We start from the raw sequence: 12,558 nt of genomic DNA on the forward strand, positions 1-12,558 counted from the left end.
CCCTAGCCACTTACTGTGGCAAAGGCAGAGACTGTCCGACTGTTTCCTCCAAGTGTGAATCTTAGCAGGGGCAGATGAAGAAGCAAAGACGAGCAAACAGAAGCACACAGCTGAGGTGCACAATGAGGAGAGGGCCGTACCAAAACTCCTGTTACTGGAGTTCATTAAATACTGGAGTCCGTTAAAGACACTGGAGTTCATTAAATAAGTCACAGCTTGTGTTCTGGTGTTCATGGCTAGTGGTCAAAGATGGGGAAGCTCAGGTTTGGGGACAAAATATTCCTCTCCAGGCATCTCCCTCTGCTCGAGACTCTCCCTAGGCCACAACCCTCCCAAGCCACACTCCCTCCCCACAGGTCACATCCTCCACCATCCCTGCTTTGTCCTCTCCTTGTTTTTTCCCTGCCTGGCTGGAATGTGTCCTTGAATTTTGATAAAGATTCTTGCTTGCCTGCATTAGGGGTGTGTGTGTGTGTGTGTGTGTGTTAAGAAACCAGTCTATTGTACAAAGAAACACCCACATTCATTGCTCTGTCCACTTTTGCCTCCGGCCCCACCCATCACATGGACCCCCAAAAGGTTGTCCAGAATGAAATGTGGCCCTCCAGCTGAAAACTTTCCTCTATCCTTGCTATAGATGCCTTCCTCCTTGGAAATGGGGGCCAGATAGGAAACCTTCGTAGGGAAATAGCCAATCTCTGTGGTGACCAACACACAAGGAAGGGGATTCAAGAGTCCTAGATCCCAAAATGAGAAATTCTGAATCTGGGCCATTTTGCCTTCATTTCCCTTCATGTGTGATGAACATTTGACAATACCACTGGCCCTTCTGGTCTTCTCAAGGGGCAGAGGCTCGAGAAAGAACTGTGAGCAGAGGGCTGTCCTTTCCCTACTCTTGGGACCCCCTGGGAAACTCACCAAACCCACTGCACCCAGAGCTGGGTGCGGAGAGTGCAGCTGCCTGCTTAAGGGGGCACAGCCGTGGGCAACCTGAGGAAACACCACCCAGATTGTTGCCTGCCCATAAAAGCAAACTCTGTCCATGGTAAAGCAGCTGGAGGAAAAGCAGGCAGAGGCCCGATAAAGAACAATGAGCAGAGGGGGGCCTATTTGTATTAGCAATGTATTAATTGTATTAATGCAATGTTTTTATATGTTAACTGTATTTCTGTAATATTTATGGTTCTTTAAGTTGTTGGTTGTTGTTTCAGTTTTCTGCACAACGCTTAGAGATTTTAAAAATATATATGTAGTGGTATAGAGATTGTGGGTGGGGGGGCACATCTCCATTTCAGTGTGGCACTCTGCAGATGGATGCCACAGGGAAGATCTAGCCTTGTATCCTTCAAGTTTCAACCGCCTAATAAGAATGAACGAAAACCGAACATACTAAATTGGAGCCAAAGTGAATTTCAGTCTCAAAATGTTTCCGTAAAGGGAATTAGGCCTGTAACTTTCACTTGTAATAACAGGATTATGGACCAAAATTCTTTTGCGCTGAAGGATTCAGCTCATGTATCACAAAGTGTGTACACTGTACATAGGTATGAATTACAATTCCCCTCCTGTCTGGGGCCCTCAAGACAAGTCTGGTGGGTTGGCGAGGCAGTTCACAGAAACAAACCATTAGCTAAAAGTAATCACTCACTTTTACAGTTACTGTGAAGAACTGGCCGAATTACCTCCCCTCCAATGATATCTTTTTTTTACTTTGGATTGCAGATTGCCCACCAGCAAAAGGAAATGGCTACTCATCCACTTAACTATTGTTAGTTCCTGTCAAGATCACCAACTCAACACCCACTCTTCATGCAATCACGGACAACTTTCAGCCTCAAGGCACATTTCGCCTTCTCTCTTTCAACAAAAGCAACACGGAACCTGTTGCCAAGAGACAGGGCAGCAGGCGAAAAATGAGCTTTGCTTCTTTGTTCAGGTACATAGAAGCAACATGGCTTGAGTCATATTGTACAGCTTTAGCACCGGCCTTGAGTGCAAGTGAAGATGGAAAGTTTTAAGCAGGTTCAGCCAATGTGGTGCCTTCCAGATGTTCTTGGGCTACACCTCCCAACAGCCCCAGCCAGAGTGGCCAATGGCTATGGATGATGGGGGGGGTCCAACGATATCTAGAGGTCACTCACAACAACATCTGGCTGCCCCTGGAATAGAGCCTGAGTTCAAATCCAGATTCATAACTTGCCTCTGCTTACCAGTGCCTGCTGTAGATGTAACACTGGATAAACTACGGTTTGCAACCATGAACCAGTCTTGGGAATAAAGCATGGCTCCCTTTCCTCTCCAGCACATGTCCCATCACACTTTGATCAGCTTTAATCACAGGTTAGCTTTATAGCCAGGCATTTATTTATTTAAATGTAAGTCAATGCCCTGCCTCTTTTCCCCATAAAAAGCCCAAAAGTGGCTTATTAAAAAACAAAAGCCTAAAAACCGCAGTAAGTGGGATGAAACATTTCAATTTAGTAGGACTAGTTAATATACAGGGAGGCAGCAGTAGCATACTAATGTCAGCAAACTCAATAGCTACGGAATATTTGCCAATTAGTCATCTGAATTGGCCTGTCAGTTCTTATTGTGAAGGTAGCTCCATAGCAGAGATGCCACCATTGCTTCAGCTCCTGTTAGACAGCTGCTAGCTCCAGGTGATCTTCCAGACCAGTAAAAGTTTCCAAGCTGTCTTAAAACCACAGATACGGTGGTATTTGAACTACTGGTATTAATAACTGTACCATAAATTGTATTGTTATAATGAGGCTATTATTGGATTGTAATTGAAAACTAATCAAAATTATTATAAAATAAAATAAAACCACAGATACGGAGGACGACTTTTAGGTCTGATAATCCACACTCCTCCTTGATGCAGGAGATCTAAAGGGATAGCATTCCCAACCGATAGCTGTTCAGTCTCTGCCTGAAGGCCTCTAGCAAGTGAGAGACTATGCCACCCAAGTAAATGGTTCCATTGTCAAACTGCTTTTCTGATTAAAACAGGGGCAAGGAAGCTTTGGCTTGCCAGATATTGCTGAAACACAGTTCCCATCATTCCTGGCCATTGGCCATAGCTGCTGGGCATGATGGGAGTTCAGCCAGAGACTACACCTCTCTTCTGCATCAGCCAAGAGCTTGTACAGTGAAAATTAAATGCAATATTTCCCTCCTCTTCTGCCCAGGTGAGCAAAGGCACTAATGTAATACACATGGTGGAGGTTCTGCTGTCCTGTTCTGTGCTGCTCCCTGGCTAGGAGGTAGGATTGTTCCCTTAATCACATGCCTACCGAAAGGGGGACAAGTCACTCAATTGGTGGATGGAAAAGATGTACTCTGTCCACAACAAGGCCTGGATGTCTAGCAAAAACACTGGGACCAGAGCTATTGCCAAGCTCTGAGCCTGCTCACTGAGAGGGAATGTGGCCTTACTGGGAACAGGTTCATCCTCCGTCTCCAGTTCAACCATCAGCATCTCCATCTTGTCTGGATTAAACTTTCCTTTCTTTACTCATCCTTAGGCAAGCAGTTTCTCAGCTCTAGCAATTATTCAAAGCAGACCCAGCCACGGGAAGAGGAGACAAAACCAAGGAGCCATCAGTAGCCTTAGCTATAATTAATATTTAAATGAGCTTCCTGTCTTAACCATTTGCTTATGTTCCCGTGTGAAACTAGAGTTTGAGGCAGATTTACAGGACATGGTTAAGAAGAAAACTAGTTAATTACTATAATCCCTGGCCTTTGACCATTCTGGCTGGGGTTGATGGGAGCTGTGCTCCAAAGATCTGGAGACCACCATGTTGGTTAAGACTGGTGAAAATGCATATCTCAACTATAGGTGGATAACAAGAGAAGGAAAAGAAAATGTACCCTAGATAAGGAAGGAAGGAAGGAAGGAAGGAAGGAAGGAAGGAAGGGGTGGCACTGTACGTTCCTGAAGCTGGTTCCCAATTTGTATACCATAGTTTGCCAGTGTTTTGTCTGCACTGAAACTAGATGTCCTTATTCAAGCTGCTCAGTAAGACTTGCATCTACAATCTCAGGATCATTCTACTGACCTACAGGTCCTACAGAGTTGTTGTAAGGATTGTTGTAGGAGAAGGGCTTTGGACACTGAAAAAAGGCCATATAAATCTGAAACACATTTTAATTAACCTTTCCACTGCAAATACAATTACCCCCATATTTTCCTGTCATTGATTTCCTACAGGATTGCTTGTTACAGCTCAGCTTTATAGTTCTCACAAAGCTCTTACGTTTATCGCTGATCCAGTTTTTTTAATATAAAAAATTAAACGCTGGAAAAGAACGGTGCTGTTCTTAATCCCACTGCATACCAGCTTTATTAGTTATGCCTTAAGCATTCCAAGAGCCTACTTGTCTAATCAGGCACCAATAATATCTGTCAGCTCCACTTCCTTTAGTCTTAATTGTTAAATTCCCCCAAACAATTTGTCTTAGTGAGTGCAGTAACCAGCTCACAGACTTTGGTATTGCTTCTCTCCAATGCATACCTGATAAAATCTTAGAATCATTTGCGGTGGAAGAGAAAGAACACACAAGTTAGTTTTTGGTTTTTTCCCCATTGCCAAAAAGATAGAAAACAAACCATAAACCAGTATTTAAAACCATAGTTTGACTATGGATATGAGGGCAACCGGTTAGTTATTACTCTACACCAGTAAAGGAAAGGAGACCAGAGGAGAAGTTATATGTTTCCAAAATTAGTATGGTAAAACATGGTTTGCAGGAAGCCAGAATTATGTTTGCACCAGACTGTGCTGATATATATGTTGAAAAGGTTTAGCAAGATGCAAAATTATAACTTGTATTTAAAATCATGTTGATGTGTTTGCATTTGGCTATGACTGACTTTAACACAACTTTCATTATTTATCCTGTTTCCAGTGAACTTTTAGGGTTTCATTTTTTTAAAATAATTCAGTTGGCCACCAGTGAATCCCTATTTCTTCATTAGAATAAACGTACATATTTCAGAGTGCTACTGTTGTTGTTGTTGTTGTTGTTGTTTTCAAACTCCTAGGAATAGTAGGAGCTGCCACTCGACAGTATCTCCCCCTTTTCCGTTCTTTTTTTGAAATACTCATCTGGCAACCCAGTGCAGAGGTCAAACAAATGATCCTCTTCCCGCTGCCCAACGCCTGTTGATCTTGGTGTGAGCAGAAGGCCTGAAGCTACAAGACATGCTACACTGAAATCACAGAGCTAAACAGCCTCTGCAGTTTGTTTTCAGTTGCTACGAAGGACAAAAACCGTATGCTAAGGTCAATGGCATTCTTTGCTTTGTCCAGGAGAATCTGAAATCTGGACAACGACGGCTTTCTCCTTTGGCTGGGAACGCCAGCGTGCTGTGCTGCTGGCTTAGGGACTGTGGGATTAGATACAGAGTCTTGATCCTAGACTTTGGAATCAAAGGTTCTTCCTGCCCCCTGCTGAAGGCTGTGCAACTCTTCGCATCCACAGCAGAGAAAGTTGCTGCTGATACATTCATAGGGGAGGGGATTTGATTCAGCTCACATTTAAAGGCAAAACTACCTAGATTGCACTTTCTGAAACAATAGATGAACTGAAGCACAGCTAGCCTTCAAGATTTGCACCTCCAAATTTTGCAATGCAGTTCTCCATCCGAGTGATGCACACAAAAATGCACATATGAGCGTCCACAAAAATGCATATGCTAGTTAAAGTCACATGCCAAAAAAAATGCACTACATCAGGAGAAATCCCTTGGTGAAAATGTGTACTTTGGGCAGAAATTCACACTAAAAGGCTGATGAATCTGCATGAGGACTTTTTTTTTTTTAAGGCAAACTGATATGGAAATGTGGAGAACTGAACACAAGACAGGGGGAAATGGGCAAGGAAGATAAACTGAAATTTATCTGCCCATCCCTAATTGATAATCACGTCTAGGCAATAGTGCTGTGGGAATAAGTACACAGCCATTTCCAGCCAGGCAACTAACACAGCTCTGATGATAACTTGAGAACTGTGAACAGGCAAAGGGGCAAGGGATTACACACAGACACACCTGTTTATATAATCATTTGGATGCAACAAATAAATTCAAGATATTATCCAACCTCCGGAGAGCTCCATTATGCCTCAAAGCTTATCTTTCATTCCAAAACAAAATTCCTTTCACGTCTTGCTTGGGAAATCAGTGAGCGATGAGGTCACAATGCAAATGGACCGATTTTATTGGGAACATTTCTTTTAATAGACTAACCCGTCCTGGGGCCTTTGATCAGCTGCTCTGCACTCTAGTGCAAAAGCGAGGTATGTAACACTGAAAGAAAGAAAGCCCTAGTTTGACTGAAAGCATATGGATGAAAAATGGGGAGGGGTTGAGGGACATGCCTGGAAGCCCCACCCATTGCTGCCCGTGTCTGCTCCACTTTCAGGCCTTCTTGCGTCTCAAGAGGGATTCTAAGCATGTTTGTCAAGGTTCCTGATCTCAACACAGGAAGGTCTGAAACTCAGGGCACACAAGGAACGTTGGCGTCCGGACCTGCATGCCTGCCATTACTCTCCACACATTTTTAAGTGAACATCTGGAATGGAGCTCAAATGAACCAGCATTGATGAGCCAGTAGAACTTTGTCCAGTTCCAGCCAGCATCTGATAAAGGGTGATGGAACTGATGAAGTGAGCTCTACTCCAAGACGATCCTGGTGTCTCCAGTAAATCTGCCACAATAAATATGATAATCTTTATAGTAGAACAGGACTTATTGTGGTTTGGACCAAAAGATTTATACCTCCGTTTTATAATAGGGTACAGTTGGAAGCAGAGGAAGACCGCTGGGGACTGGAAAAGGAGGAATTGCTGTACGCTTGAATTCAGGAGTCTTGGATTCCCCACGAAACTTTTAATGTGTAGCAGATTTAACCAATCTCATGATCCCCAGGCCATATATGGCAGGCCAGCCATATCAAGCTGCAAAAGCCATGTGCTGTTAGGTGCTTTTAAACTTACAGTTGACATGCTGTCAACAGGTAACAAGGTAGGCTTGCCTTTACAAAGGATATCAGGCTAATAGCATCTGTGTATAGAGCATTTGCAGCAGAAGGAAATCTGGGGGAAAAATTCCTTTGGGAGAAAGGGCGGGGTATAAATTCACACACTCAATAAACCTGAATGTGAATTAAGTTCCTTTTGCAGAGGAACACGGGGCAAGGTTCAGTTCAGTTTAACTTTAATTTTAGTGCAATAATTTATGAACATATAAGGGTTTCATTAAATCAAGCTCTGTGGCCATTGCACTGGCCATTTTTACTGATCTTAAAAGTTGGATTGCTGATGAAGTTTAAGTATCATAATTATTGGGAAGAATAAATATAGCAATTGCTTATGTTACACTGTATGTGTGTATGTGTGTTTTGATATTTTCTCAGCCTTCTTAAGTATATTTTATACTTTAGCAGAGCAGAATTCTGTAGAATTCAGGGGGCTGGGAGGGAATGCTGTGGCCGTTGTGAACTGAACTGTGAATTAGTTCCTTTTTTGAAGGGAGTGAACTGGAACTAATCCCTTTTTAAAACGAACTGCCCAATCCCTGGATTAAACCAGTTTTAGAAATTAACCCTGAAATGTTACTAGCCTGCTGGTGACTGGAAGAGCTCTGGCCTCCCTCAGTATTTCTATGATGGGTGTGTGCAAAAGACCATTTGGGTTTGTACTGTGCTCAGAAAAGAGACATCCACCATTCACTCAACATGTGGGCATGGGATTTGATGCATTCACCTCCATGCTCCCTATGGCTACCAAACAAGTGCTCAAATGCCTAAGGGGGCAACCACCTTTCTTTCCATACAATGTCTTGCAAAGGTATCATGGATATTGTATGGGGGGGGGAGAGAGATGCATGCCCTTATATGGAATTGGGAGCAGCCATCTTTTTCTCCATCCAATCTCCAGGAAGGGGCTGCATTTTGAACCAGATTTTTTACCTCATGGCCCCAGAGGAGGCACTGGTGTTCTAAGCAGCCGTAAAATATTAGAGAAAGAAAAGGGTCTACCTTTCAAGCACTTTTTTTTTTTAAATAACTCCATTGATTTTGTGGGGTTTTTCCTTACAAAAAAAATCTGCCCACAAAAAAGGACAACATGGAGCTTTGTTTTGCATTGGAACTAAGTTAATCCACTCTTTCCTAGCAACACATATTCCTACAATTCTAAAATCAATCTTTTAAAATCTACTGCAGCCACTAAAACCCTAGTCACGTGTCTTTCCTTTCTTTATTAAACGAAATCAAATATTCTTTTATAAACATTAAGGTTGGAAAAATTAAGCATGGCAATCTTGCTTCCCCCCCACCCTCAAATTACGCTAAAGTGCCTTTGGACCCACATATTATCTGCTCCAATAGACAGCTGAAGATCTCTAACGTATTTCCTGAACTTAGCAATCACTTTTACATGGAATTCAGCCTAAAATAATGGAAACATGTTGCTGGAAGTGGCCAGCAGTCCAATTCCCTTAACTGAGGAAAGATTCACTAGAACTAAACAGTCACTGACAGATCATTTTTTCCAGTTTCTTCTCTTACCCTGTGGCTCAATCTGTTTACAACACCCTCTCATTTCACTCTCGGCACCTAATGATTTAAGCCCCCAGAAACCCTGGTTGTTTTCACTTACTGATCATAACAGAGACGGTATTCACATTAGGGTTGAAAGAGCAGCGGCCCTTCCCAGATTCACATTTGGAATCGATCTTGAAAACTTGCTCCTGTAACACAGAAATAACATGCAATCGGTAGGGAACAGTTGAAGGTTAATTTTAAAATGCCTGGCTTAGGTGGTGTACTGTGTGGAAAAGCAGTTAACAACTACCATAAGACCTGCAAAAACAGTGCCTTAAACAACAAAAAGTCTCTTGGCATCTTAAAGGCTAAAACATTTATTGCAGAATACAGCAACCCCTGTGAAATTGGTGCTTGTTATCCTGAATTCTCATTTGAGTCCGTGGCTATAGCTCAATATTGCACCAAAATGAAGGAAGGAATGGTTCTCCACTTTTCTGTGGAATTTTGCCTGATCTAATGGACCTCTTCGTTTAGGTCCACTTTCAATTAAAAATGGACAAGTCAGCTTATTTCCGTTCTGTATCAGTTTCAAACGTGCATCAGTTTAAAATGCATCCGTTAGTAAGTCCACCCCATCCTGTTTTCTGTTTATTTATTTTAACTACATGAAAAAAATCCACACTTTCCCCTAAAATACACACTTTGTATGCTTTTCATTCACTTTACATGCATTTCCTCCTTAATTCTATTTGCTTTAAAATGTGGACCAAATGAAATTATCAGTCACTCAGTCACACACACACACACACACACACACACACTTATTTATGTATTTATTTGGATAGATGAAACTCTTATTTTCCAGATTCCCAAACAGAGATGCCTTCAGTCTCCAGAGCTGTTCCACAGCCAGGCTCCCAACTCTGTGGGAGTTACTGTGTTTCACAATCTCCACATGTTCTGCACAGTCATGTGTCTATAGGCAAAGGCTGGCCCTTCAGAGCCTCTCAGATTCCAGCTCCTATCATCCCACACTACTGGCCATCTTGGCTGCACCTGATGGGAGTTGTAGTCCAACAACATAGGGACAGTGGTGGTGACGATATCAAAGGTCTCAGAAAAACTAGAGCTTTGGGCCCAGAAAGACTTGGATTGGAAGACAGAATTGGTACCCAGCCTGAATTCTGTCAGCCTGGTTTGAATTTTACAGCACAGGCTGGCTCTGTGAGTCCTAAAATGATATATTGCCAGTAAAAGTCTATTGAGGCGTCTTGTAGGAAGCTGTGAAAGTCAATGACCACCCTAGCAATCAATCATGTATGTGTTCCCCGCAGGCAGCACCGTTGTAAACACAGCAAATACACCTGCTACTGGAGCTGAGTCTTTGGTCACAATAATGTGATATGAATGAGGCACAAATAATAAGGCCTAGCCTTCTCTAGCCCAACTCTGATGGCTAGATGTTCGGTGCCAGTTGCCATGTGTATTGTGTTATGGCTAGGAATGGAAGGATCTGCCATTTTTTGTTCTCTCCTTTCTCAGTTTCCCAATCCTATACGCGGTTCTCCACATTTGGCAGCAATTTGTGTGTGTGTTTTAATCTCCATGAAAATTCAACAGCATTTTAGTGTAAATTTCCCCAGAGAAACACATATTTATATGCAGTTTTCACTAACGCACACATTTTTGTAAGCACTTTTTCTTAATATAATGAACTTTTGTATACTATTGTCTGCTAAAGGCTTCCTTTTGTGCGCCCTTTCCCCTAGGACATGTGTTTTTGCAAACTTTGGTAGGAAAGCTGCATCACAAAAATGTGGATACCAATAAGTGCGAAGGGTACCTGTGCTTTGGTTTGCATTTTGGAAAATGCACATTCCGTGTATACTGCATCAAATTGCTTCCCCATCCTTAGTTATGGCAAGGTTTCTCAGCCCAGTTTCATACAGGTGATGATGGGTGGTAGGGTAGTAGATAGAGGAAGTGGGTGAAAAGGGCTGACAAGAGAGAAAAGGGGTGTGGGGAAAAGAGGGAGAAAAGGAAGAGGCTCTGCCCACTGCTGGATCTAATCCTGCCATTGCTGGCATGTCCCTTCCCCAGATAGATTATCCTCAAGGAAAAGGTGGCCCTCAATGGAAAAAAAAGGTTGCCAGAGTTATAGCTTTAGGAGAGATTCTATCTCTGTAGATAAAGCAAAAGAAATTGCTTTTCAACCTCTTTTTCTTTCCCTTTTCACCTGGAAAAACAGCCTTTCACCTATGAAAAACGATGGCATTACTTGATGATAAGCAGCGCAATTTTCTCACTAGTCTTGCTAAAAATAAATCCCCTCTGTTCTGCTAATTAGGCCCATACATGCAAAAAGGGGGGGGGGAGGCTCACGTTAAACCCCGACACTCCAAGCGGCTTTGCTGTTGTTGGCCTGCACCACCCCAGCAAGGAAAGTGGAAGGCCTGCAGTCCAGTACCGAACAGGCTCCAGACGTCTGAGGCAGCAGTTTATTTAATCAATGGATCACAGGCATGCAGCTCAGGAGACAGGCACGCGCTGAAGCCCAATTCCAGCACGCTCAAGATGCGTACCTATATTGTGCCACTTAAGAGTACCACTATTTCCTTCTCATTGCGAAATCTTGTGTTTGACTGTAAATTAATTACGCCAACAAAAAGTGTCTGCTGAGGCCGGGTGCAAGCTTGTTGAAGAATAAATTGAAGGTTCCTTTAGAAATGGGGCAAGACTCCTCTCACATTAGTTTCAAGCTGCGATGGGGAGGGAGAAAGCAAAGCATTTCGGCACCCAGTGCAAAGCGCCCTTCTGTCTTTCCGGCAATTTTTAACAGAGGTGTTGAGAAAGGGGTGAAAGTATTTGCAGGCATGGGGGGGAGGGGAGCTCACCACTCAGTGCCAAAGCAACTGGGCAAGTAAGTCTTGCTGCATCACAGAGATAGAATCTTTTTTATGTATGCCACAACAGCTGCTAGGATTTTAATTGCTAAAAACTGGAAAACTGAAGAGCTACCAACAGTCGAGGAATGGCAGTTGAAGATGATTGACTACATGGAACTCGCAGAACTGACCATGAAACTCCGTGACCAGAGGGAGGAGAAGGTGCAAGAAGAGTGGAAGAAATTTAAAGACTATTTGAAAAAACATGAAAAGATAGAGATTTGAAGTGAAATCCATTGATATAATAGGCGATAGTAATAAGATGTTAGTTTAAAATAGGATATAAATTGCTAGAATTGTAATTAAGGATTTTGGTTAAGATTAAGATTATAGATATAAGATGATACATAAGAAGTAAGATTAGTTGTTAAAGAAGAGATAAAGTTGTTACAAAGTTACTACAGTATATTTGAAATGAACACAGAAGAGAGGATGTGAGGAAGTCCATTAAATAAGATTTGAATAAGTTTAGGAATTTAAGTGGTTTAATTTGTTTTTGTTTAGTGTTGTATTTTTGCATTTTTGCATTTTTGTATTTTTTGTATTGTTTTGTAGATGTTGTGTAGTATCTGTATTTTATATGTTTTTATTTGGAAATTCAATAAATTCTTTATTAAAAAAAAGTAAGTCTTGCTGCATCACACTGTGCTGCTGACAAAGAGAGGGCCACTCAAGCACTAGACAGTCTTCCAACCAGCCAACTCACGCACCACTGCTAGACTGACATACTTACCTCTGCCCTTCGCCCTCTGTTGAGATATGCACATACAGGGCTAAACGCACCACTTCCACAAACATATAAATGGGTGCGGTTGAATGTCTGTATCACACGAACGAAGTTGCCGCAACCGTGCTGCAGAGGGAACAAGAAAACAAACAAAGGGGGGTTGTAAATCTGCTGCCTATTCCCAGAGGTGGCTGGTTTCCACTGGGACCATAGGAGCAAACTCCTAGGGGCTGAGGGGGGGGGCCTTCAGCTATGTCGCTGGCTATTCCCATTCCAACGGCATGCATGTGCTGCATCATGTGATCGATTATGCAGGGTGGGGCTTACC

At 42.6% G+C, this 12,558-nt stretch overlaps 1 protein-coding gene across 1 annotated transcript in view; it reads right to left on the reverse strand.

The window, feature by feature from the left end:
- The window catches only part of SEMA3C (semaphorin 3C), a 151,516-nt gene that overhangs the window by 52,028 nt on the left and 86,930 nt on the right, over positions 1-12,558 (reverse strand). Inside the window, exons 5-6 of the mRNA XM_033163538.1 lie at positions 12,237-12,356; positions 8,671-8,761 (exon numbers count right to left, since the gene is read on the reverse strand). Of these exons, the coding sequence (XP_033019429.1) occupies positions 8,671-8,761; positions 12,237-12,356 (211 nt within the window). The remainder of the gene's footprint in view (positions 1-8,670; positions 8,762-12,236; positions 12,357-12,558) is intronic.

This window comes from Lacerta agilis, chromosome 10 (genome assembly GCF_009819535.1).
Source record: "Lacerta agilis isolate rLacAgi1 chromosome 10, rLacAgi1.pri, whole genome shotgun sequence".
NCBI lineage: Eukaryota > Metazoa > Chordata > Lepidosauria > Squamata > Lacertidae > Lacerta > Lacerta agilis.